This window comes from Chinchilla lanigera, unplaced genomic scaffold, assembly GCF_000276665.1.
Source record: "Chinchilla lanigera isolate Chin_1 unplaced genomic scaffold, ChiLan1.0 scaffold00085, whole genome shotgun sequence".
Lineage (NCBI taxonomy): Eukaryota > Metazoa > Chordata > Mammalia > Rodentia > Chinchillidae > Chinchilla > Chinchilla lanigera.
In genome coordinates, this window is record NW_004955486.1 from 4087808 (window position 1) to 4115077 (window position 27270).

General features: G+C 57.8%; 1 protein-coding gene across 1 annotated transcript; it reads right to left on the minus strand.

Moving 5' to 3' along the window:
- Window positions 1–546: 546 nt before the first annotated feature.
- H6pd (hexose-6-phosphate dehydrogenase (glucose 1-dehydrogenase)) lies at window positions 547–27270 on the minus strand (the record flags this gene model as incomplete). The annotated part of the gene is given in 5 exon segments (XM_005404035.2): window positions 547–5115; window positions 5746–6015; window positions 15355–15472; window positions 16650–17286; window positions 27206–27270. Coding segments are annotated over 5 exon segments (2394 nt in total). The 3' UTR covers window positions 547–3751.

Genomic DNA, 27270 nt, shown 5'->3' on the forward strand with positions numbered 1-27270 from the left:
CCTTGGCGCTGGCTGAGAACCTGAGATGTGATGTTCCGGAAGACCTTCTCGCACAAGTCTTCCAAGAATGCATGCCGCCTCGGGCTCCCGCTGCCTCCCCCGGAATCAAAGTGTCCGGCGGCAGCAGCGCCAGCAAGATGTCCTGCCCGCCCTGGCCCAGGTGCCCTTTCAGGCTGACGATGCCCCTAGCAGAGCCACTGGTGACGATTCAAGTGCCACCTGTTCTTGCCAGGGTCAGCGGATCCTCGTGGGCCTTGTGGCCAGTAACGTCTGGACACAGCAGGCATTCAGACCCCTCTACAGTCTCTCCCTTCAGGACGAGTCGCCACCATGGCCACCACCTCTGCCACTGCCACGGCCACCATGCCCCACACCCACAGCCTTCCCTGCTGAAACACACGGGGCGGTGGGGGGGACGCTTCCCCCCTACGGTTGTGTGGGCAACATGGTGTGGAATTTACTGTGCCTGGTGCAGGCAGACAGAGGGCGAAAAGACCTGTAGGGAACAAAGAGAAGTGTGCCTCTTGTACAGGGAGGGACAGAAGGTAGGGGACATTACAAGGGAAGATTTTAATAAACATCTGTGCTCAAAGTTCTCTGTCTCACACCTCAGAGGGCAGAGTCCTTGAAGCATCTAGCGTAAATTTTTGGGTGTCCCCAGATGTCCCGGGACAAGCAAAATTCCTTGTCCTATCTTCTGTCCTTCACGACATCCTGTGCTCGCCAATGACAGCTGTGGTGCTGAGCGGAGTTCCCTGCAGAGGGCAGTGTCTGCTGGCAGGTAGGTTGGGGGCTGGGGGGATCGGGGTCCGCCTAGAGCAGTACACCTGTGTCCCGTGTCCTGTTTCCGTACACTGCTGCTGCGGGCCCAAGGCCTGCAGGAAGGCGTCTCCGGTACATATGACAAAACGTGACCCGGCAGGGCGGTCACAGGGCTACACATGCTCGACTGCACACGCTCGGCAAGGAAAAAAGCTGTTCTGCCTGAAAGCTGCGTCCGAGGCAGCAGCTCCATGTGGTTTTCCGGAATCTCCCCTCCCGCCCTCCGTCCCACCAGGCCCGGAAGAGGAAAAGGAAGGATTCAAAAGAAGCAAGGGAACTCCCAGGCAGAGGCCAGGCCCTCGTGGGGCACACTCAGAAGTGCAGGAAGTACCGGTCCAGGCCCTAGGAAGCTCTCATTATGCTGCTAATTTGGGGCCCAAGGGAAAAGACAGCAGAAAGTGGGGAAAATCAACAAGGTGAGACCATTTCACTCGGTTAGCAGGAACATCTGCCCTCAGATCCAAAATCAGAATCTAGCTCTCCACAGCCCAGAAAGCCCCTGGATCCGTTCCCCACCGCAGCCGGGGAGAGCGCGCTGCTCCTGGGCTGCACAGGGGCCTGGTCCCCCAGAGGAGGGGCCCCAGCCACTTACTGCAGTGCACAGGGGGGCCGCCACGGCACACCTCCCCCGCCTGGGGCGTCCAGATCCTTCCTGGCCGGGGCGGGCGCGAGGCTGACCCCCAGAGCCCTGGGCGCCTGCGGCCTGGCTGGGGGCGGGCTCAGAAGCCAACAGGGGGGCCGTATTCTGTGTCTCCCCACCCCAATCCTGGGGCCTGGAGCCGCCAGACCAGGTAGAAAGCTGGACAAGGGGTGTTATTTTTCAAACTCTGTACCAACTCACTTTAGTGGGTTGCAAACAGCATTTTAAAAATGAAAACTAGATCAAGGGTACCCCAGATGCGAAGAGGCAGAGCTTGTTTGTGAAACCTGGCTTAAGACACACTTGTGCGCAGACGTGACTAACTGGTGGGGTGAAATGTCTTTCTCGCCGCAGATCATGGTCCACAAGGTCTGCACGGCACCCGCAAGGTGCTTCCGGTTCTGGACCCTCTGTTCCCGACCCAGGGTGGGGAAGCAGCAAGGGTCCCCTGCATAAGAGCAGGACACTCTGAGGCTCGGGCAGTCAGCGAGTCAGTATTATTCAGAAATGGTGAAATGATGCCTGTCCACCCTTCTTTCTGCAGCAATCCCGGCACTGTTACCAAAGAGATAAGTACCTAAAGGCCAGATGGCCAGGGCTGGGACCAAGGACCCTGGCAGGCTCACCACGGAAATGCGGGTAGCGCAGAGCTGCTCCTGTGGCAGTGTGTGGGGGCCCCCAGGTGGCCGGAGGTGGAACTACCCAGGCACTATCTATGTCAGCTCCTGACCTGGGTCTTGGGACTTGGCCCTGCTAGAGGAAGCTTGCTAATAATGTCCCGGGACCACTGGTCACTGGGGGCCAGGGTACGCAGGATTTGAATAAGGCTGCCTTTCATATGAAGCCCTGGCTAGGCCCCTACATAAGTCACCAAGGAAAAGGGAGAAACGGTTTCAATGCTTGGCCTGGAAGAAACTAAATAATCCAAAGTGGTCGCTCCCCACCAAATGAAAACTTCGCAAGACCCTGGGGCTCCGTGCAGGGGACACAGTCTGGAGGACAGTCCCACAGAGACCAGGCTCAGCCGGTGGGCTTGGGAGTCTGCTTTTTGTTGTTGGCTTCCTTAAAAAGAATTTCAGAGCCTCTGCTGAGAGATTCAGAAAAACAGGTGATGTTGGCCCACAGCTTCCAGGGAGAAGGGGCCCCCGGCCAGGCTGACAGAGAGGCTGCCACCTCCTCCCCGGGGTTTCAGGCAGGGGCGGGGAAGGGGGCTGGAGGGACCAGCAGACAAGAAGTCACCAGCTCGAGCCCCAGGCTGCCGTAGAGGGTAGAGGAAGGCTGGCAATGCTCTGTCCCCGCGGCCAGCTGAGCCCTCAGAAAGGCTGTGGGCCGCAGCTGCCCTAGCAGGAAATCTGGCTGCCCAGCGGGATCAGAGATAGCTGAAGGCCCAGCGCCGCCTGACGTCGCCTCTTTCCCTCCAAAGGATGAGTCTATTGGCTCTGCTGCTACAACCAGTGGCTACACCAGGCAGCCCAAGGTGTAATCACTCTGCAGTCAGGGACCCTGAGACGCCCTGGCTGTGTGTGCTCAGTGCTTCCCGGAGGGAGACCCTCGAGGAGGGGCAGGAGGAGGGGCAGGTGGAGAGGCCGGGGAGCACTCTCACTGGAGCCCCCGACATCAGTCTGGAGACCTGGGGTGCCTTTTTGACATCTCAGTTACCTCTCTGCGGGAGGATAGGCTAGGGGAACAGCAAGCACTGGGAAGGGACAGAGGACCCAGAGGCAGAGCAGGTGAGCCGCCTGGGAAAGGACCCGAGGGCGGGCTGGACGTGGGGAGCTGGACGCGGGGGCGTGGAGGGAAAGGCGGCGCTGAGCAGCTCACTGTGTCCTTCTCACCACCAACGCAGGCCCCTCTCCCGCTCGAGGGTCCAGGCCAGTCCCTCCTGCCTCCCCACGGGAGCCTTCTCCTCCTCCTTTTTTCAGTGTGTATTTTTGGCAGTGCTGGGGATGAACTCAGGGCCTCATGATGCCAGGCAAGTGCTCTGCCTCTGAGCTCCACCCCCAGGCCACTCCGGGATTATTTTGCTGGTGGATCCCTCGAGAGCCTTTCTTAAGCTTTTTCTCCTGACCCAGAGCAGGGGTCCACGGCTCCCTGCTTCTGCATCTTCCCTGAAACACCAGGTGGGAGCGACCATCCAAGGGGGCTGGGACGGGGCTTTGTCCTCTCCTCTCTGGGGTCTCATCTCAGCTTCCAGAGAGCAGGGACACACGGGGCACGCGGGGCACTCGGAGGGGAGGGAGGGTGGCAGGTTTCAGAAGGCCCGGGAGGAACCAAGGCAAGGAGGCCCGGTCATCCCAGGAAGGCCTCGTAGTCCATGTACCAAACCAGCTGGCCGGAGCTCGGCAGCACGCCCGAGATGGGCCACTTCTTGGGCTCGTGGCCCACGCGGCTCACGAGCATGGTGATCTCACGCTTTGTCCTGCCCATGACCAGGACGGCCACCTTCTTGGCCCGGTTGATGAGCGGCAGGCTGAGGCTCATGCGCTGGTACGGCCTGAAGGGGCTCTGGGTCAGCACCACCAGCTGCTCGCCGTCCAGGCCTGTGGGTGACTGTGGGAAGAGGGAGGCCGTGTGCCCGTCGGTGCCCATGCCCAGCAGCACCAGGTCGAAGCTGCTGTTGGCCACCAGGGCCGAGATCTCCCCGGCGTAGGTCTGGGTGCCCTGGTCCTCCTCGGCGCACAGCCGCTGGTGCAGGTGCACGGGCATGGGGTGGATGTTGTAGTAGGGCACGCGGACGTGCTGCAGCAGGTGGGCCTGCAGGCCCTGGAAGTTGGAGTCGGGATCCGACAGTGGAACGCAGCGCTCGTCCACCAGCCACAGGTGCGTGTGGGCCCAGGGGAAGCCGTAGTGGCCCGTGGCCAGCTGCTGGAACAGGGCGATGGGGCTGGAGCCGCCCGACAGCGCCAGGTGGAACTTGCCAAAGCGCCGCACAGCCTGCACGGCAGTGGCCTCGATGTCGCTGGCCAGCTTGGAGATCAGTTCCTCGGGCCAGGCCGAGATCAGCGGGCTCTCTCGGTACCTGGTCCCGAGAACCCGGAAGTCGCTGGGCCTTGGGGCCGACCCCAGCCCTGGCACCAGCTGCTCAGGCTGCTGCTGGGAGAAGGACAGGTGGCTGCCGTTAAACTCTAGGTCCAGCAGGTTGCCGGTCTCCGCTCCCCCTGGGTAGATGCGCGGGGCCTCATGGTCCAGGCTGTCCAGCAAGGGGGTCCAAAAGACCCAGGAGGCCAGCAAGTTCTCTGTGGTGATGAAGGACTCCTTCCGGCAGTGGAAGATATGGGACAGGAGGATGGAGTAGGCGTCTCGCTCCTTCACGGGGCTGTAGGCATAGAAATCGGACAGGGGGCGGCCGAACACCTGGAGCCCGGGCTGCTCCTGCACTTCCGTCCAGCTGTGCGCGGGCAGGGAGGGCCTGAACAGGTTCCGGCTGACCAGGATGGCGGGGTGGCCCAGCTCGCCATGCCCGATGTGGAAGATGATCTGCCGGGGCAGACACTGGCTCTGCTCTGGGGCCCAGTTCCTCTCGTGATGGACGCAGAGCGCCCTATTTTTGAACAGGACCCGCACGTAGCCCACTCTCTCGTCCAGCGCCTTGCCGGACATCAGGATGAAGGGCACGCCCTCCCAGCGCAGGTTGTCAACATGCACGAGGACGCCTGGCACAGGGAGAGAGCAGGAGATGGTATGTGTGACGGTGCTAAGAGCCAGTCCCCTGCCCAAGGTCCAAGTCTGGCTTAGGATCACGGCGTCACCTGTATGAGGAGGTGACCTTGGCCCCTGCCCCGTGGGTCTGCACACGAGGACTGAGGCAGCCGGCACCTCTCACAGCGCTGCGGGCAGCTGCTGCTCCTGCGGGTGGCTACTACCCTCTCCCAGAGCTCACCGAACTTCCAGAACCATCCAGAAGGTGCCCCTGGTGGCATCAGCCCACAGGGTCTCGACCTGTGGCCGGCCAGTTTCCACCTACTTGGGTGGAAACTGAGGACACGAGACCGTGTGGGCCGGCCTGGTCTGTCCTCGAAGGCAAAAACCTCCCCCGAGCCTCCACAGGCTTGGCCCGCACAGAGGCAGATGTGAGACCACCAGTTGGAGGCCGGTTGCCCAGCAAGCACCAACAGATGCCTCGTAAGCTGTAGATGACCATCAGGGGCCGGGGAAGGTGACCATGCCCTGAGCATGCTCATGCCAATCCCGCCTCCAGCCCCACTGTCCAGAAGCAAGGGGCTGGGCTGGACAGCTGCACCCGCCCGCAGCCCACACGCCAACGGGCCCGCCCCAGAGCGCACCTGCGAAGGTGGGCGTCAGGCTGTGGAAGCCGTCCGGCCTCTGCAGCTCCCCGCGCACCTGCGCGCTGTAGGCCTGGTACTGGCCCAGGACGGCGCTGCCCCTGTGCAGGCCCCGCAGGGCACGGAAGGCCTGGAGCTTGTGCTGCAGCACGGCCGCCGAGCTGCTGACGTCCTGGGGCAGCTCCATGGCCACCAGCGTGAGGATCTCGGTCAGGTGGTTCTGCAGGATGTCGCGGATGACCCCATACTCCTCGTAGAAGCTGATGCGACCTGGGTGGGAGGGGCGTCATCAAGAGGGCCCCCACAGTGCCGCCAGACCCCCACCCAGCACGCTTCTCACAGCCCCGAGAGCCCGGACCAGGGGGATGACAAGCAAACCACGGGAGAAGAAGGGGAGCCGTGGGGCCACCTCCCTTCACAAGACTGTCCCCAGGAGACAGTGCCGGGTCCTTGGGCCTCTCGGGGATCAGCGTGGGAAGGGTCTCATCCCAGACAGCACCGGCAGAAGGTGCCCAGCCTCGCCCCAGCCGCAGGGGTCAGCAGAGGCATCAGAGGGGCAGCTGGGCGCCAGGTCCCACTCCCACTGCCTGGTGTGAGATCTCGAGCAAGTGACTTGGCTCCGGCTTCTTGCCCTGCCATTAAGAGGGGCGAGCGAAGGCCACCCAGAGCCGCGCACACTTGTGCCGGGGAACATGCGGGAGTGGGAGGGAAGGAAAAGCAGGAAGGAGGAGAAAGGAGATGAGATTTCAGCAGATCTCGACAGGGTGATGGGCAGTGGAGGAACACAGCACAGGCCAGCACAGGGACGACAGAGCCCTGCCACACGCCGCACTGCTCAGCACTGCAGCTCCGCACGGCAGCTCTGCCCGCCCCTGCTCTGCCCGCCCCTGCTCTGCCCGCCCCTGCTCTGCCCGCAGGAAGGAATCAGGCGACCGGGCCGGGAGGGCGCCTGCCACACCACACGCCCTCCTCCAAGGCGATGCCTGCGAGCTCGGGGGTCCACAGCTCAATGCAGACGGCAGTCTGGGAACTTGGGGCACAGACACCCAGCCCAGTCACCACATCACCCACCAAGAGCGCTGACACGGAGGCGCGGGAGCCACCATCCTCCACAGTCACGCAACGTTTCCACGTGACACCAGCCTTCTCACCAGCCGATTCCACGCCCCCTTGAGGTCCAGGCCCTCCTGCAGGCCCGTCTTCTCCAGCCCGCCTGACTGTCACTCAGGGCCCCGGCCCTCTCCCTGCACCCCGAGGGACCGCCACGGCACTGCCCTCGCATTCCCGGCACCTAACCCAGAGCTGCGTGCCTGCGGTGGACAGCAGGGAGAACAGACCCGCACACGCCCACAAACGTGATGCTGTGAGCAAGACGCACAACCGCTGTGGTACCGTAAAACTTAATCTGCGGAGAGGGTGTAACATGGCCGGAATCAGCAGACCCCTAAGAAGAGAGAGTACCACTGGCAATCAGAAATTCAATCGGTGGATCTTATAGACTAGAAAAAGCCGAGCCAGTGAGCAGAAGACGCTGCTGGTGAAGGCAGGATGAAGAGGTAAAGAGGCCGGGTGTAGCTCGGCAGCTCAGGAGCACGGTGATTGCCCAGCATGCATGAGGCCCTGGGTTTGATCCCCAGCACCGGGAGGTGAACTAAGATCAAGAGAGACAGAAAGATCTGTACCTGGACACAGACAGCGTGAGACTCATCAAAATTAAACAGACGGCCGTTTAAGGAATCAGACATACACAGAAAGAGGAAATCATGGCTCAAAAAGGACAGGAAACAGGACAGAGTACGGGAGAGACGCCCAGGAGGTGACAACGAATGGTGCAAGCAGCGGGGCGGGCGCTGGAGGTGTGGCTCAGTGGTGGGTGCCTGCCCCGCACGCCGAGGCCTGGGCTCCCTCACGGCGCTGCCAAGCAAAGGAATAAGCAAAGAAGCCGTTGGCAGGCGCCCTGGGGCTGGTCACAGCGCGGTTCCGCACATCTCCCGCAGTGTCCTTGGCGATTCCTGCACCTGCTTGCTAGTGGAGATTTGATTCAGACAGACAGGGGGCCCCCAGGACCTCAGGCCCAGCGCGCTCCTCAGAGGGGACCCCCTGGGTTCTTAGCACCTGCCCTGGCCCTCAGGCCAGCCCCATGGGGACAGGACCAGGCTTGGCTGGAGGAGCACCCTGCCCTGAATTCAGCCTTGTGCTCCGTCTGGCAGAGATGCCAGTGCTTCAGGCGAGAAATGGGGCCGCAGCCTGCTCCTGGACGGTCCAGCCATGTTGCTCTTAACCAGAGCGTGAGGAAGTGGCTCCGGCCGGGGACACCAAGCCCCAAGGTGTGTGTGACAATCAGCACCCTGTACCTAGGAGCAATGCCAGCATACAAGGGGAGAGAAAAAGAACGGAGCTGGGTGTGGTGGCTCACACCTGTAATCCCAGCACTAGGGAGGCTGAGGCAGGAGGATCATTGCGAGTTCCAGGCCAGCCTGGGCTACAAAGTGAGCTCAAGGCCAGCCTGAACTGCATAGTGGGACCCTGTCTCAAAAAGACTAAAAAAAAGAAAAAAAAAAAGATGGGCTGAGCACAGGTACCAGCTCCCCAGGACGGATGGGCTCTTGATGTGCTGTACACGTACTAATCAAAGAAAAGCCGAAAAAACCAACCAACAGAAAACCAACATGTGCCTGTCCGTCCATGGAGTCCTCACAATAGCAACACATACGCAGATTCCACCATTGCTCCCCCTTTGAAATTAAAGAAGTGGCGGTTCAGAGAGGGTGGGCATGTGCCCCAGGTCACACAGCTGGGAAGCAGGCAAAGATGAGATCTGAACCCAGGAACGAGGCTCCAGAGTGCAAAACACCTCCCAGTACTAACCTCGGCATGAGGCTGGGCAGCACGAGCCACTTCAGACATGGAGCACAAGGCGACGGGGGAAGCAAGGGTGCTGGAAGGAGGGCCTGGGTCAAAGGTCAAAGGTCAGAGGTCCCAATGCCACCGCAGGGACAAGGGTGAGGATTTGTCTCTAGGGCTGAGGGTTAAGACTTGCCTCAGCTGCAGCCCAGGGTGCCTCGCAGGCCCAAGGGACCACATCTTTTCTCGGTCAGCAGGATGTGAACAATGGATTGTTCAACGTAATCGTTCATTTTCCTCCTTCCTTGTGGCGCCAGGAATGGAACCCAGGGCCTCACTCATGCTAGGCAGTATTCTACCACCGGGGCTGGCCCCGGCCTGCTTAGTTTGTAAATGTGTGTGGGTAAGTCAGATTTTCCTTTTGAATACTGTGTCTTGGAGCAATGTGTATGCATGACCGTCCCGGCCTCATCTGGGCTACATAAAGGGTGAGCGGCAGATACCTCCAAGGGCAGCTTAGGGATAACACAGTGGCCAGGCTGGCAGAAGCACAGCGGCTGAGAACAGATGTGGCCGGCCTTGGCCACCTGACTGAGGAGAGAGGGGAGCTATGGGGAATTCCCGACTTCAGCATTTAAACCAAGTTTATCCCCAGAGAAGGAGGCTCACGCCTGTAATCCCAGCACTTAGGAGGCTGAGGCAGGAGGATCACTGCGAGTTCAAGGCCAGGCTGAAACAATAGTGAGGCCCTAACTCAAAAAACAACAACAAAAGCCAAAAAACTTCTACCATGTATGTACATGAAGCATAAATGAATTCTGTGCTCAGTTCTGGTTCTCATCCCCGAGACAGCTCATCACGTATGTGCAGCATTCCAAAGCCTGACAAAGAAATCTGGAACACTTTTGCTGCCAAGCACTTCAGACAAGCAACCCTGCACATGTACATCCGCACCATAAAATAGGATTCGGCGATAAAAAGATGTGACGTACTGACACGCCACGGGGCGATGTGCTTTGAAAACACCATGCTAAGTGATATCAGCCATAGGCCAAGGCCGGATACTGCGTGATCCGCGTACGAAATGTCCAGAATAATGTCCAGAATAAGCAAAGCCAGAGACAGAATGCTGTTGGGTGGCTGCCGGGGGCCCGGGATGGGGAATTCCGGGGATGGCAGCTGTGGGGACAGCGTGGCTTCTTTAAAGGGTGACAAATGTGTTCTAAAACGGATTCTGGCGTTGGAAGGACAGCGGTGAATATCCAAAAGCCCCTGGATTATGTTCTTTCGGGGGGTGACTCATCTAGTGTGGTATTTAAGAAGTTCTAAGGGCAGGGAGGTGGAGCCGCTGGAGAAGTGGCCCAGGAGGGCGCAGCCTCAGCTACCTGCAGAGGGACAGAGATGGGGCTGGGGTAATGAAACCGATGAGACAGTGCTTGCTGCACTCGAAGGAAGGGGCAGAGGACAGTGCAGAGCAGGACCCTGGAGTCGCCATGAGAGTTAACATATACACAGGGCTGGGAAGGTGCCCGCACTCGGAAGCCAGGTGGTCCTTCTTGAGTATTTTGCTGGCAGGAGCGCAGCTACCAGCCAGGCGGCCCAGGGAACACCGACCATCAGAATGGGGAGAGGGCCGGCCCGAGGGCGGAGCTCAGCCGCACGCCATTTGCCACACAAGCACGTGGTTCTGGCTTCCATCCCCCCCGGACTGGAATGAAAAGAAAAAGAGGAAGAAAGAAATGGGCCACCCTCCACCCAAGTCACCGCTTCAGAAACTGTTTTACACAATCAGCAGAAAGAGGACGGTTCAAGCTTTAAAAACAGATGAGTTTTAAATGCAGAGAATGCAATGGAGTCCTTAAAAGCCCTGCTATCTGCTTACTATTCATTAATTTTGCGCAGCCCCAAGTGGCCCTTTGCTATTTCTAGCCTTGCGCCTCTCCTGCCGGGAGAAGCCTGGGTTTGTGAGCCGCTGGGTGAAGCACAGCCCCGGGGTGCACCTGAGTTTAGCGCAGTCTACGGGCTCACGGCCGGCTCCCACCTTGTCTGAGTGTAAGTGCAGGGCCGAGGTGGTGGCCAGGCAGGGCAGGGGACGAGGCCACGCGGCAGTGAGCACAGGCCGCCGCATATTCTGGTCACTGCCGGTTCTTGTGGACTGATTTTTTCCTAAAACCAATCTCCATCTGCCCTTAGTTTCCTTTGCTGGTGGAAGGTTGAGGGCAAAAGCCCAGTAGTGTTTATTTTTATTTTTTATTTTTTTAAGTTTTCTTCCGGTACCAGGAATCGAACTCACGACGTCGCGCTTGCCAGGCAGGCGCTGTGCCGCTGAGCTAAATCCCCAGCACCCCCACTAGTGTTTAAAAAGAACAGAAAAGGCCAGAGCAGTTTGGACAGAGAGAGACCCCGTGAACTTGGGTCCGGAGGCGATCAGAGGTCCTAAGGTGACAGGGAGGGGCCCCTCGGTCACACCAGCGGGTCCGATGAGATAGCAGAACCGTGGGGAGAGCGCCCTTCGCCCTCTGTCCTCCCAGTTCCACGGCAGAAATGCGCTTTCAGGGGCAAAACAACGTTTTAACACTCATAAACGTGGAATTAGATGCTGGTTGCACAGCTTTGTAAATATACTAAAACCCACAAAGCCGTAGGTTTTAAAAGGTGGATGTTTATGGCATGTGAATTTTATCTCCATTTTTACAAAAACTGAGAAAACACTATTTAGAATAGTAAAAACTAGAAACCATCCAAACCCCCAATTACAGAGTTTCTACAACAACATGAATTAGAGAATTTATCCTGGGGCATAAATAAAACTGAACAGAGCTACCGAGCTAGTCAAAGATGTATTAAGCTGACTATCAGTACGTGAAGATTTAAACACACATGTGTGTGTGCATGTGTGAGAGGGAGAGAGACAGAGAGAGAGAGAGAGAAATTAGGTAAAGATGGACAGCAGAGTATGATAGCAATTACAGGTCTTGGTACCCTATTCCGTCTCATAAAACATAGCCACGTTAAGAACACTCAGGTGCCTGCCTCTCCTTGCAAACTTGGAAGGAGGACAACATATCCATTTGTAAAGAAGTTCCCGAGTTATCTAATCCTCAAAGTCTCCAGAGCGGCGCTGGGGGTTCTCAGCCTCAGCCTCATGCCAAGGTCACACTGGGAGGTCACCGCCTTCCACTCAACCGGAACCCCACTCATGGCTTTCCTGCTGAAGAGATCTGGGTTTTCCCAGTAAAAACAGCTACTTAAGAAAGAAAAAAGAAATAGCTAAAAGCCAGCTGCAATCCTTACCAGTATCTTTTGGGATCGTTAAGAATAAAGAAAGGCGCAGGCCCGGGGTGGGGCGCGGGCGGCCGGCTGGACAGGAGCCCTGCGCTGCCCCGGCTCACCCCGCAGACAGCGCGGCAGATGGGCCGGGAAGGGGCTGGCCCTGCAGAGCGGCTCCTCCTGGCTCACCGGCGAAGGTGGGACAGCTGGTGTGGACCTGCAGGGCCCCACTGCCTCGTCCCTGTGTGAGAGGCACAGAGCAGTCACCCCAGTGCTCGGAGGTGACCGCGGATCTTGCGTCCCTCCCCAGTGTGGGGACAGGAGGTCTCCTCAGCAGGGACACCCTTGGGAAGCCTCCCGCCTAAAACAAGCTTCTGCCCAGAGGAGAAAGTGTGGCAGCACAGACAGCACCCTCAGCCCGGGGTGGGGGCGCCAAACCTCAGCCAGGAAAGACCTGGCTCCTCCATCTGCAGAGCCTTTTCTGCCTGCTGAGGGCCAGCCAGGGGTCACGGCCCCATACAGGTCAAGGTCACACCTATGGCCCCTGCTACTGCACCAGGAGACCCAGGGCATCGGGAGCTCTCAGGGCCTGGGACTGCTGGGAGGAGCCAGGGATAGACTGCTGGGAGGCCTTGGCTGAGGGATGGCTTCCTCCTCCTCCCCACCACCTCCCCCAGTGGAGCAGCAGCAGACTCTGCAGCAGTCTCCCCAGCCAGAGGCTGCGGCAAAAGGAAAAAAAACCCGCAGAGGGGAGGGAGCCGGGGAAGCCGCTGTCACCCGTCTGGATGTGGGTGTACGGGGCTGGAAAAGACTTCCAAATGACCTTGCAGCAAGAAGTCCCTCTCCCAGGGCTGTAGCAAGGCTGGACAGGAGCGCTCCCTCCCGGCCTGCTCAACACAGGAGCAGTCTAGGCTTGGGGGCGGGGGCTGGGCCAGCCAGGGCTGCCCACCTGCAGGGGACAAGTGGAGGACACTCGGGTGCCTGGAGGGGGTCAGCTAGGAGACTCCGATCCTCCCCAGGAAGCAGCAGCCCAGGCTGAGCCCACCGCGGTGGCCCTTGTTGCCGAGCCACCAACCTCCAGCCAGAGGGGTCCCTCCAGCTGCTTCCCAGCCCGTCCCTGGGGGCACAGCCTGGGCCTGGGACCCGCAGCACCTGCCCAGCTTTCTCCCCTGCCTGGACCACAGTCCAAAGCAGGACAAGGCGACACTGTGAGCTGGGCCTGCATCTCCAGAACTGCATCAGGCAACTTCTTGGGACAAAACCCATCCTCGGGCAGGGCAGGCACATGTGTGTCCCAGCCCCGGGACTCGCCGTCACCAGCTGCTCTGGGTTTGCACACGACCGGCCCGGGAGGGTGTGAAGGCGATCTGGCTGCAACATCCGTCCCCCACTGACCACCCTGGCTGGTCTGGCTGGCCAGGCGGTGTCCCCCTCCTCCCTCACCGCTCCACGTGTCCCTCCTGAAGCTGCACTTGCTCGGTGGAAGGGGACGACCACCCCTGATAGAGGAGGACCATCTCCTGAGTTACGGGTAGCTGCGCTCCCTGCTGGAACCTCCAAACAAGGACTCGACTGGGACCCCCAGGCCCGGCACAGCCCCAGGCCTCAGAAAAGAGAAACTTGATTTGTCCTTCTTGGGCCCAGCCTCGCTGGCCAGACCTGGGGATGGGCAAGCGGAGCCCGGGCTGCGTGGCCCACTTGGGGCTGAGGGCACGGAGCGGGAAAGCTTCGTGTAGGGACTCAGGAGCAGTGAACCCCACCGGCCGCCAGAGGCTTGCACAAAAGCCCGAGGCCTCTCTCTCAGGGGCACGGACAGCCAGGTAGGAAGCCGCAGGCTCACCTGGGCCAGCACCTCCGCCCAGGCCCCACCTGTCTCTGTCGGGACCTGTGTCTTTCTCCAGAGCCCAAAGGCACCTCTGCTAGGACAACCAGGCCTCCGATCCGCAGAGCCCCCGGCTCCAGCCCCCCGCAACACCCAAGTGCCATGCAGTAGCAAGAAGGAAGTGGATGATGGGGTGGCGGAGCTCAGAGCCAGCAGTGACGCCAGAACTCGGCTTCTGCTCTTTTCCACCTGTGGTGGGCACAGGAAGTTGCTGCCAGAAGGCAGCAGGAGTGGAGACTGGACTTCCAGGCTTGCTGGGGGCAGGCCGATCCAGGCAGTGGACAGCAGCACAGACATCCACCGCGGGCCGCAGCAGGGCGGGCAGTGTCACCTCTGCCCATGCCCCCCAAGAGGTGTCCTTCAAGGCCAGGCTGGAAGTCCTGGCTCCTTGGACCTCGCCCGCCTCTCACAGCATGGCCTGCCTGCAACCCCCGAGTTGGAGCTGCCCCTCACGCCTGTTACGTGCGAGGTACCAGGGGACACAGGCAGCGTCTGCACAGCTCTGCCGCCCCTGACCCCGCACAGGGTTCCAGCACTAAACGCATACTCAAAGCGGAAAGGGCAGCAGGCTGAAAAATAACAGAGGCCGCGGGAGATACAGAGAAAACGCAATGGAAAAGGACAGCTGGAAAGGAAAAGGAAGAGACAGAAGGTCTGGTCTTCCCCCAGGTCTGAGGCCATGGGCTCCAGACACCCCCACAGCCGCAGAGGGTGACCACAGGCCGAGCTGGACCCAATGCTGCTCCAGCAGCAACGTACATTTGTGCCAGGCTGGGCGCTGGGGCCACCCTGCTCCCCGTGGGTCCAGTCCCCACTGCTGCTGCGGGGACCTTGGGCACGTCCCCAAACCTTATCCGTAACAGTCCCCACCTCAGGATGACTGGGGAAGTGAAGAACACAATAAAAATTAGCTATCATTTATTGTTATTATTATTATTATTACTATTGTTGGGTAAGAACCAATGCATTAAATGTGGTCACTGCTCAAAAATTATGATACCATCATAGAATTCCGAGCTCAAGGTGACCTTAGCTGGCGTCACTCACAAAACCTGTTCGTGCCACAGCCGAGGAAGTGATGCACCACGGTCAGCCAGCCAGAGGCAGACACAGGCCTAACGCACAGGTCCCCCCACCCCAGGCTGAACTGTTCCTTCACTATTTAACCAGCACTGCTGAGCTGGAAGCTAGAGCTGGCAGGGACAGACCGGACTCGTATTGCCAAGGACAGCACAGCCAAGAGTGACAGTCAGTGAAGGCCTCCGAGAAAGCCTCGGTGCCAGGCCAGCACCCGGGAGGGCAAGAAACAGGGAACCCCCCAGGCGGAAGCTGCCACCAGCAGCCATCAAGGTGTGCAAAGCCCTCCCACCGCTCTGGTGGCTTCTACCACTCTCGCCTAAAACCCAGGCTAGTGTCCAACCCTTGCTGCTGGCCACTCTTCTGGGCATCCACGCAGATGCGTGTCACCTGACCAAACGCCCCCTACAGGCAGCAGTGACAAACTGGGTCTGCCAGCAGGCACCGAGTGTGCCCCGGGGGGACAACCATGCCCCAGTCCAGAGCCTCCCAGCCCAGCCCAGGGCCCGACACCAGAGTGCAGGCCACTCACTCACCTTCTGCATCTACTGTCTCCTTCATGATGATCTCCACCCGCTCCACGTGGTGCCGGTTCCAGAGGCTGTCCAGGGCCTTGCGGTTCTGGTCTCGGAAGGGCAGAATCTGGGCCACAGCCTGTCAGGGAGAAAGAGTGTCACATACAGCTCTGCCGGGGCAGTGGGGCCAAGGCTTCCCAGGCTCAGCACATGCCATCCCTGCCTGCTCAGGAGGGACACGCGCTCTTGCAAGAGCTCCCACACGTCAGGGTTTCACGGCCCAGTAAAGATCCCACAGGGCCAGGCTTGGTGGCACATGCCTGTAATCCTAGCACTCAGGAGGCTGAGGCAGGAGGATTGATGAAAATTCAAGGCCATCCTGAACTACACAGTGAAACCCTGCCTCAAGCAAAACAAAACAAAACGCCACAAACAGAAGTGACCTAAATAGTTACCAGCCATAAAGAACATATTGAGAATTACCTATGTTCTTTGACTACCAACTTTTAATAAAATAAAGGTATTTCATTGTCAAAAATGTAACAACAAAAGCTACACAACGGATGTATTCGGTATTTCTTCTCCTTTCGAAGTCAGCAAGTGAAAACCTCACCAGGACTGGCCTTGGTCTGGGGACTGCTCTTTGGGACTGTTATTATCGCAACTGCCCCAGTTGGACGGAAAACAAAGTGCCTGGCACAGGTGACAGGTACCTGGGGCTGACACACGGCTGGCTCAGCAACCTGTGGATGCTGAATACGGGTGCTGTGTGCGCTGTGTTCGTGCTGAGTGCACTGGCCACTGACCGGCCACCCCAAGGGGTGCCACAGGCTCCTGCCTCAGGGCTCGGCTGAGCTTCGTGGGCTTAGGGCACCAGTGCACCCCATCAGTTTCAAGATCTCATTACCAGCCATCTGCCTCAAACAGAATCCAGGAAGAAAAGGATTCTGAAAAAAGCAGATGGATACAAGATTTAATTCTAAATCCCACAGCCTCCTCTGTGCCAGGTCCGGGCACAGAGTTCCTGGGCCACTTCCGCAGAGAAGGAAGGGCAACCCTGAGGAATCAGGCCCAGACCAGCCAGGAAGCAGAGGGGATGGGGGTACACCAAGAGCAGAGGGCTGGACCCACAGGCAAGGACCGGCGGCCCGCCGGCTCCCTGCGCACTTGTACTTTCTATCCACCTGCAGGAACACTGGGGCCCAGTGTCCCCAGGGCCGTGGAGCCTCCTGACTCCACAATAAGCAGGGGGCCCTGCTGATGGGGTCCCCTGGCACCTGTGTGCCCGGCTCTGCAGGCTCCTGGCTGCAGCTCACCTGCTTGCCCAGGTAGTGGTCCACCCGGTACATCTCCTCCTCCTGGAAGAAGCTCCCAAGTTCGGTGGCCAGCTGCTGGGCTGAGAGGTGGTCGTGGCCAAAGGGCTTCTCGAAGACAACCCGCAGCCAGGCACCCGGGCCCGGCCGGCAGCTGCTGTTGATGTTGCGGGCAATGTCCACATAGGCGAAGGGTGGCACGGAGAAGTAGAAAATCCTGCCCGCCTCCCGGAGGCCCTCCTGCTCGACCTGTGCCTCAATGTCCTTGCTCAGCACCCGATAGTCTTCTGCCGTCTTCAGTTGGCGGTACTGGCTCAGCTGCAGGAACTGGCCCTTGAGTCTGGCACAGTGACTGGGTGCCGTGTCCTTGGGGCAGGAGAGGGATTCCAGGGCCTTGGCCATGAGCTCCTGGCCCTGCTTGGGGGCCGTCAGAGCGGCCCCATGGAAGCTGAAGCTGTGGCCCTTCCCCACCTCATCCAGGTAGAGCTGGAACAGTCCCTGCCACAAGTACTTCTTCGCCAGGTCTCCGGTGGCTCCCAGCAGGATGATGGAGACGTGTCCCTGGAGTTCCTGGGCCTGCAGGCAGCCCACGAGGGCCACGCACATGGCCACTGTGAGCATCTTCCAAAGGCCTGGGTGCCTGTGGTGCACGGGAAAAACAGGCAGAGGACAAAGAAGGATCAGACGCGCTCGGGTGGCTGGGACCGGAAGCAAACGCGTGTCTAGGGTCGTGAACATTTCCTGCCTGCTGAAAGCCAGACTCAAGTTTCCTGGGGAAATGTACAGGCCCATGGTCTCCCCTCCCTCCTGGGCAGCGAGGCATCCGTGCCAGGCAGTCAGCGGTATTGAGCCGGCCCCGTAAACAGGGATTACGGCTGGGAAAGTCGTGGGCCACGTGATAGAGACGCATCGCTCTGCTGCCAAGAGCCTGGGCACTGGTAAAGCCACCAGAGATGCGGCCAGGCAGGCTGAGACTGGATCGTCCACTGTATGACCCCAGCCAGTGCCATCACCAGTTGGGTGACCCTCACCCAGGAGTAGTGGCCTCAGGTGACAGCTGAGAGGCACGAGGACATGACTGCTTCTCACCCCTTTCTTGGCTCTTGCCCATGTCTACCGGGATCCATGCACAAAATAGCTACTAAAAAGGGCTCAGCGTAGGGGTCAAAGACAGACCCGGGGGCTAGGGTTGTGGCCAGGGGTAGTACACTTGCCTGGCCCGGGCAAGGGTGCTGGGGCTGGGTCCCCGGCACTGCAAAAGGGAAAAAAATAATTCACTGCGACTGTGAATCCCAATCTGACTCCTTCCCACCCGGGGGGTTATTCAACCTGACTGCCTCTCCCCTTCCCTAGCACGAGTTAATGTTTAGAACAGGCGTGGGCCAGGGTCTGCCACCTCGTAAGCGCCATGAACTGGTAGTGGTCCTGATGGAATACCAACAGCAGCAAAGGTTTAGGCCTCGTGTGTGCCCAGCAGGGAGCCACGTTAGGTCTCAGAGCCCTGAAGAGGCGCACAGAGCCGATTCCATTACCGTCACCCTTTCTGCAGACGGCAAAACTAAGGCTTAGCTGGAGAAGCTCCCGCAGTGAGGCAACGGGGCGCAGGGATCGATGGGCTCCCTGGATCCCGGGCAGCCACATGCCTGGAGCCCCTGGGCACAAGCCTGCCGTGCCACCTGGTTCCCGCCTGATTCCGAGCAGCTGGCACTTCTGAGCAGGTCACAAATGCTCAAGTGCTTGCTTCCTCTGGCCTCTGTGCAGGGTCCACGTGCCGATCTGTACCCTCCGAGCCCCAGGTCTCCCGTTCCCCACGGAGGCTGGGCTTTGGGGAAGGGACAGCAGGGAGATGGGAGAAAAGGCACCGTGGCCATTAGCAGGCGTGGTGGAAACGGGGCCACGTTTGGGGCAGAAGAGCGACGAAGGAGCCTCAGTGACAGACGGCATCATCCTCCGCCACCGTGCCACCAGGCAGAGGGTTAGCAGGACCAGCAGCAGCCTTAGCGGGGCTGTCATCCGGACAGGGAAACTGAGGTCAGAAAGGAAAACTGGACTTACACCACGCAGGCTTGCTGCCCGCCATCCCTGTGCAGAGGAGACCAAACCTGCCTCTCCACATCATCCTCCCCTCCCATTCTCCGCCTCCCCAGGTTGTGGCCAAGCCAAGACGAAGACCGTCTGTAGGTGCTCGCACCAGCACCCGCTGCACGGCTGGCCTCCCTGTGGTCACAGGACCCCGTCCTTCCTCTTCCACTCTCCTTAGCTGCTCCTGCTCCCAAGCGCACAGACGGACCCAGACCGCTTCCCTTTCTTCTGCTTCCTGGTCCCTGTCCTTGGCCCTCAGGCGAGCGTCTCTGTCTCCAGTGGCGACCCCCCTGCCAGAGGGAAGGAAGTGCCGCAAGGTCAGTGCGCGAGAGCGGAGTGGCAGGCAGAAACCTGAAGCCCGGAGAACAGCCTAGAGCAGGAGCGGGCGCCAGCTGGCAGCTGAGTCTCAAACTCCTGACCAGCGCCTGGTACCAGGGCAAAGCTTGGGAGCCTCCCCGCGGTGGGAGGGCATGCGGGGGTGCCTGAGGCCAGCACCCCACCCCATGAAGAGCACGGACAGCCCGGATGGATGGCCCCAGGGCCACGCTGTTCTGCCCTCTCCTCAGTCCGCTTCCTGCTCCAAAGGCCACAGTCCTCCCCTGAGCCCTGGCCTGGGCAGCCACCCTCATTTCTTACGTCCCCAGCCCTTGTTTAAGCACACACAGTACCCAAATTTCAACACGGCAGCCGAATTGCTTACTGTGGTGGCTAAATAGTTCTTTCCTGTATCAGCACAAGTGTGGGAGGGGTGAGGGTAGTGTGTTTATTCTATTACCAGTGTTTTACCTTTGACTGTGTTGCTCAAACTTTCACGTGCATTTGAATCTCCTGGGATCTTTTTTTTTAGACAAGGTGTTGCTGTGCAGTTCAGGCTGGCCTTGAACTCACTATGTAGTCCAGGCTGGCCTCAAACTCACAGCAATCCTCCCGCCCCAGCCTCTCAAGTTCTGGGAATACAGGCTTACACCACCCTGCCTAGCTTTCCTGGGATCTTTTAAAATTCAGATTTTAAGACAGAGGCTCAAGGGAGGGACCGGAGGTGCCAACAGCGGGTCCAAGGAGCACACCTCGAGCGCCAAAGTTCTGGAACGGGACTCAGAACACACACATATCGAAACAGGGCATGGTGGCACACAGCTGAGATCCCAGGTGCTTTGGAGACTGACGCAGGAGGATTCCAAGTTAGAGGCCACCCTGGGCAATTTAGGGAGACCCTCTCAAAATAAAAATAGTAATTAAAAAAAAAAAAAAGGCTGGGAATGCAACTCAAGGACAGAGCACCTGCCTAGCATGCAAGAGGCCTTGGGTTCCATCCCCAGGGCTCAGGGGCGAAAAGCACACACCTGTCCCTTGTGCCTGCTCTCATCACCAAAACAACCCAGCTCTGGTTCAGCAGCTCCTCGGCAGGCCCAAGCTTGGCCTACTTCCAAACAGCCTTGGATGGCTTTCTTGGCCCAATCCTCTGTCTAATAACTGCGTCAAATAATAAGATCTATGTTGACCGAGTCGTCAGCATGTGGCTGATGATTCAGACTGGCATCTCAGTCTCCCCTCGCCGTGGTGAGACAGGTTCTGTGATGATTTTTCAGAGGAAGAAACTGGGGGGAAATACACTGTGAAATCAAAGAGCCCAGCCCGGGGCACGGCAGTAATCGGCCTCCTTAGTCAGCAGCAGAACGCAGTATCAGGGCCCGGGGACCCAGGTTCAACACGGCTTCCTGGCTGTTAAAACACTCAGTAAAAACGGTCAGTTTGAGTCCCGGTTTTTCCACCTGTGAAATAGGACTGTGACTACCCACCGGAAACAGGGAGGGCTGTGAGCGTGAACTGAGATGACGCATGTGATAAAATCATTATACAGTGCTTGCTAATGAAGCTAAGGTGGATGTAAAATGCCTCCTGACCCCGAGGGCTGCACAATCAATTCCGCTATCTCTGGGCTCCAGAGCCAGACCTGCAGAACAAAGGTCCATGCCTGCTTGTCCCCCTCCCCCTAGTCCTCCCCCAGGCAGGAGGAAGAGGAAGGGGCAGAAGAAACCAGTGAAATCCCAAACAGGACCCTGGCCTCTAAGGCACAGGCAAGGTCCTGGGCAAAGGGAGGGCACCGGCCATCTACCTGCGGTCTGCACACCACTCCTTCCTGTAAGGCCCGAGCCCCACAGGTCTTTTTTTTTTTCTTTTTTGCCTTTTTGAGACAGGGTCTCGCTATGCAGTTCAGGCTGGCCTTGAGCTCACTTTGTAGCCCAGGCTGGTCTCAAACTTACAACGATCCTCCTGCCTCAGCCTCCCGAGTGCTGGGATTACAGGAGTGCGCCACCACGCCCGGCTTCCCCACAGGTCTTTATCTGAAGCCCTCATTGCTCCCTCTGGCCGCCTTCCCTGCCCTGCGAGGACTGCAATGTAAATCTACCAAAACTGCAGGCTTGAAGTTCACCCCCAAAAGCCTAGAAGTGGCCATCGAATGACCAACAGTGAATTTTCTTCTCTTTTTTTAAATGAAGAAATCGACCCAGAAACCTTTAGTGAGAAGTTTGAGACGCTGTAGGACGAGGCCAGGGTCCTGGACGGGGAAATGAAAAACGAGGTTTTTCTGTCCGGGCCCGAGACACCCTGCAACCCTGAACAAGTCCTTGACCTGGTGGGGCCTCAGCTGCTTCTCCTGAGAATGGGCGAGGGTATCGGTGATGTCTTACGGCTGCTCACCCTGAACTTTCCAAGGGAAAGGGTCCCCACCTTGTGCGCGGCAGGGGGTGAGCTGAGGGTAGGAAATATGGGATGACACATTAACAACGAGTAGCTGGCTCCGAGGGGCACTCAGGAGGGAAGACTTGGGAGCTCCATTCATGCCAACCCTCCTGCCAGCAGCTGGCTGGCACCGTGCCCACCCAAAGCACAGGGTGGGATGGGGCGGGGGCTCCCAGGCAGGGGCGAGAGGAGCTGTGCTGCTGCTTCCCCCACACGCTGGGTGAAGGGGGGGCAGTGCCCAGTCCCAGAACCCAGGGCTGCCCAACTCCAGTCTGAGGCCACGCTGGGGGAGACTCACCTGTCAGACAAGGGCTAGGTAAGCTTCAGCCCAGGAGCGGGGGCCGACCTGGCCTGCCGGGGCTGGAGGCTGGAATATGACTCTGGTCCCCGCTCTTTCCCAAGTGGGAGAGGCAGACACAGCCGGGGCCACACAGCTGTCCCCGCGTAGCAGTTTCCAGCCAGCACGGGAGAAGCCGCTCTGAGCCTGTGCCCAGCACATGCGGGCAGGAGGACAGCACGGGGATGGGCAAAGATCAGGGTGCTGCTGGTGTCACAAATTTCCTTCCCACCCCTCCCCCAGCCTTTGCCGATGCTGCCTCCGGGGTGCAGCGCAGGGAGAGGGAAGCATCCGAATCGCAGCCTGTGAGTACATTCTCCAGAAGTAATGAGGACACGACAAGAGTCCTCATTCCTATACTTTTTTTTTTTTTTGGTGGTACAGTGATCCCCCACCTATCTCAGGAGTTACATTCCAGAGACCACCCCCATAAGGAGAAAATCCGCGATGTAGCAGCATTATATTTATTATTTATATATATTTAAGGCTTCATAAACCCTTTCCACTCTCCTATAAACCTTTCCCACTCTCATATTGTTTTTTGTGGGTTTTTTTTTTGTTTTTTTTTTCCTCCGGTACTGGGAACCGAACTCACAACCTTGCGCTTGCCAGGCAGGCGCTTTGCCGCTGAACTAAATCCCCAGCCCCCCACTCTCTTATTAACCTTTCCCACACTTTTTGTTTGTTTGTTTTGTTTTGCTTTGTTCCCGTACTGAGAATCGAATTCACAACCTTGTGCTTGCCAGGCAGGCGCTGTGCCGCTGAGCTAAATCCCCAGCCCTCCTTTCCCACACTCTTGTAAACACCTCATATCTCTTAAACACAAGGAGAGATGCTGAACGTGTGGATACGGTGCGGAAGAGCAAACAGATGCTACGATCACTGATCAGCGCCCAGGACACAGAACACATAGTGCTGTGCTTGGTCGCCTTCCGTCCCATGAGCCAACACTGGGCCGTGTACAATCTCATGTTGGCAAACTTGCGCAAGCAGTAGTGGCACACTGCATTTCCATGGTGTACACTATGGTATTCATCCACTGATGAAATACATACTGTGTTTTATTTTGATTTAATATTCTTTTAATAGGTTTGAATTAACATTTTTTATATTTTTATATTGTTTTAAATTTTTTAGGCAAAAATAATTAAGATCATAAATATTATATAAATACCTATATACCGCAAAATCCCACAATATAGAGAAAACTTGATATAGAATTAGGTTTTTTTAAAAAAAACCCGAGATACAGTGAAGCCACAATAAGTGAATGCAATATAGCAAGGGACAGATCTACTGAGGGTTAAACCCAGGACTCATGCATGCTGGGAATACTCTCTAGACCACTGAGCTATGTCCCTGTCCCCCACACCCTTTTAGGGACCACCTGTGGGTCCCCAGGAATGAGGATGAGCTAGAGCCACTATGTATCTGACTGATGAAGAGTTGACTGATACACTTTCAGGAATTTTTGAAGGCAGTTGTTAAATAGCCATTATTAAAAATGAAATTATATTAGTGAATAATTGAATAATTTATATTAAAAACAAAAGCAGCTGGGTGTGGTGCTGCACAGCTGTAATCCCAGTATTCAGGAGGCTGAGGCAGGAGGGTTGCCATGAGTTCCAGCCTGGGCTACATAGTGAGTTCAAGGTCAGCCTGAACTAAATAGTGAGACTCTGTCTCAGCTCTTCCCTCCAAAAAAAAATTTTTTTTTAAAGTAATAAACAAAACTCAGGACCTCCTAATCATTTAATGCCTCTTCCCTATCATCTAAGCTCTTGACATTATCCACAGCTACTGTATCTAGGAGGTAAAAACATTCTATTGGGGTGTGCTTGAACTTGGCCAGGGTGGGGCCATTTCACCCCAGACCCTGGCAAAGGCCAACGCTTGCCTGGCAGAGCCAGCTGTTAAACATTCACTGGGGCACAACTATGCATGTTGTGCTGGACTTTCCCCGAGCATGAGCCTGGTACAACTGGCCATTAGTTGGACGTCTACCAAACTTAACAGCGTCAGAACTGAGCCACTTCCCCCTCCACCAGCCGGCCTCACACGCAGGAATCCGATGCTCTGCAAGCAGCAGCTCCACTTTTCCAGGTGGTCGGCCCCCAACCTGGGGGCTGTGTGATCTGTCCACAGCCAGACGGCTTCTACCTTCAGACTGCAGCTGGAAAGCAGCCGTTTCCCGCCACGGTCCCCCACGCCCCCGCTGCCGCTGTCTGGATCACCATTAGCGTCAGAGGTCAAACTAGACCCCTGCCCAGCTTGGAGAGGAAAAACTCCCCAAGCAGGTCTGTTATTCACGCCTTCGGGAGCTCAGCCTTCAACAGGAAACACGCCCTGCAGCTTAGCCAGCCAGCAGCTCTCCCATGTAGCTCGACTGCCCTACACAAGCTGCCCAGAGCTGATTCTGCGGAAAACCACGAGAGACACGCTGTGCTTGCCAGCACCCCCTGTATCCCACATCGCCCTATCACCTAGCCCTGGACCGCCTACTCAGAGACCCACAGTTTTGTACCCCGATTGGCAATGCCCCCCCACCTAACCTCCCCTATAAAACATGCCCTCCCTGCTTACTCCGGGCAAATGGTCTTTTTGCCCTTGGCAGGCCTCACCTGGCCTGCAGATAAAGTCTTCACACATTGCTTAAACTCTGCCTGTCTCGGTGGCCTCAACTGTGCCTCAGTTTACCCTAACAGGAACATCCTAACCACCCGGTGTCTATAGTTCAGCCTCAGCACCACAGTCAGGGTCACCTCGTATGGTGCGTTGGGTCCTGTCACTCCTCTGCTCAGACATCCCAAGGGGCCACATGTCCTGGCCTCCTGCCCAGCACCTCTCTGGCCTGCCTGCTACTCTCTTCTGTTTCTCTGTGGGCTCCGGCTGCCCATCCTCCTGCCTCAGGCCCTTTGCACCTGCTGTGCCCTCCACCTGGCCTACTTTTCCCCCACTGATGGCCACATGGTTCACTCCTCACCAGCTCAGCTCCTGCAGAAAATGTCAACGGCTCTGTGAGGCTTTCTCAGGCTACTCTGTCAAACTGTGACTCTCCAGCCCTTCCTTCCTCTGTTCTACTCAGCTCTGAAACAGACACACACTGGTGATTACACTGATCTTGCTAAGTGAGTGCCATTCTCCCCCGCAAGAGAGGAAGATCAGCGAGGAAGTACAGGGAGCTCGTGTCTGTCCTGCCCACTGCACTCTCTCTAGGCCCTGGCACAGAAAAGGCTCTCTCTAACTGGAGGAAAAAAAATGAATAAATCCCATCTGCACAGATAAATACATTAAGTCTCACGGTCACCTCACCTACGAGGGACCCGAGGGGAATGCCGGCAAGGAGGGTACACGAAGGACTCAAAGTGCTATGGCCCAGCGCTCATCAGCAACTGCTTAGGACTCGCCCTGATACTATTAAATAATAAGAGCTATTTATAGAGGGTTCCGCCAGACGCCCGGTGCAAGGCTGAGAGTGGGACACTCTTCAGCTCCTGCCACAGCTCCGTGAGGCGGGTACTAAACAAGCCCACGTTCAGCAGAAGTAAAGAGGAAATAAAGGCGCAGAGGGGTAAAATTACCCTCGAATGCCCAGACAGGTCAGAGGGGACCGTTAGACCACCAGCAGCCTGGTTCCGTGGCAAAGTATAGGTGGCTATGTCCCCCCATGAGGACACTGGAAACACTGGCTTAGACACAGGTTCTGCGTCTCCTCAAGGCAGGAGCTACGGCGGCCTGGGCCTAGACAGGCTCTTTCCGCCACCTGCCCCGGCCAGCTGGGAGCAGCTCTTGCTCCCTGGTGTCAAGAGGCCCCGAACACAAACGGCTGCTAAGTGGCCCCGGCCTCCTGTCCACTTTGCCAGGGTCTCGCTCCCGCTCCTTCCGACTTCACCAAGACTGCGTGCGGAAGCCTGAGTTGATCCCCTTAAACCTGCGAGGCCCTGGAGACGGTTTCTACAGAACAGGTTCAACTCTTTGCTCAACAGCCCAGTGGCCGCGACAAGTTAACTGCTCTGCACCTCCACTCCAGAACGGGAAGACCAGTCGGTCGGCAGCACACAGGGAGATAATCCTCCGAAGGCACTTAGCGCAGTGCTTGGCAGACAGGATGCACTCAAGAAATGTTAGCTTCCGGGCTGAAGGCTAGCATCCTGAATGAAGCCAGTGTTTGCCAGGATCTTGGAGCAACTAGAAAACCACACCAGCATCTCACGACAGCACAAATGCCAAGGTCTGGTCCACGGCAGCTTACCTGGACCTTCACACCATACCAGTAACGTGGTAAAGGGGGACAATGCTGACACGATTAAAATGTCCCAACCTCAGGCCTCGGTAAGGGTTTATCACCTGGCCAGGAAAACAGCAAGTACAAAGGGTAAACCTCTAATTCAATGGCCCTACACCCTTAACTGCTCTGGGCCTCTTTCTCCAGCTGTGAAATGAGACAACCTACTCATTTTAAGATATGGCTGGAACAAACCAGAACTATATGCACTCAGAAATGCTTTGGCAGGACACGGCGCTGAGAGATCTCCCAAGACACCGCCACTGACCCGCAGCTCGGGACAGCAAAAAGTTATAGACACCTGCTCTCGGGAAGGGCAGGGTGCGGCTCTTCGGGTCTGGCCACAGCCAATGACATTTTGCCTTGTTCAGATTCCATAAATAGATGGAGTAGCGACTAGGCCACAGACCATAAAGATATCCTTCTGCTTCCTTTTGAATGGTCCAAACTGTCCAGACCGTAACTTAATAAACTCCAATCGTTGGATAAAAACAAATTTCGTACGTTTACCGAGTACAGTTTTAGGCTGAGCCGTCTTGTATTTCAGAGAAACCCCTACAGCACGAGCTGTCTGAAAAAGCCCTTTTATCTGGCGTTCCCCAAATATATCAACAGATGAGCCTCCTGAGCTCAGGATTCCACCAGTCACCCACATGCCTCGCTGCAGAATGTACACTAGAGATTAACATGCGCGCGTTTGACACTTTGCTGCCCTCTGCTACCTGTCCTGAGCCGCGGCCCGGGAGAAGTAGGGCAGAGATCTTGGCCTTCGGGTGTGCCCAGGATCCTATTTCTGGCCCAGAGAGAGGCTGACCTCCCGGAAGCCACTCCCGGCATCTGCGTATCGGAAACGCCGTTTGCAACCGAGGGCCGAAGCCAAAGCTCAGCAGAGCGCACAGAGGAAGTAGAGCTCCATCTTTGGACGTCGCTGTAGGAAGCCTAGCAAAGGGGCGTGCGGGCACCTCGGGTGACCACGGAAGGGCCCCGGCGCCCCCCAGGGACGCCCCAGCCGGGCTCCGCAGGTGGCGACCCCGTGCGCCGTGCAAGGAGGCCGGGCGCGGGCGTGGGCGGAGGGGTCGCGTCCCAGCGGGCGATCGGGGCGCAGCTTACTTCATCCGCGGGGGCCGGCGCCGCCTCTTCTTCGGGGTGCGCGCGTCCGAGTCCGGCCTGAGTCC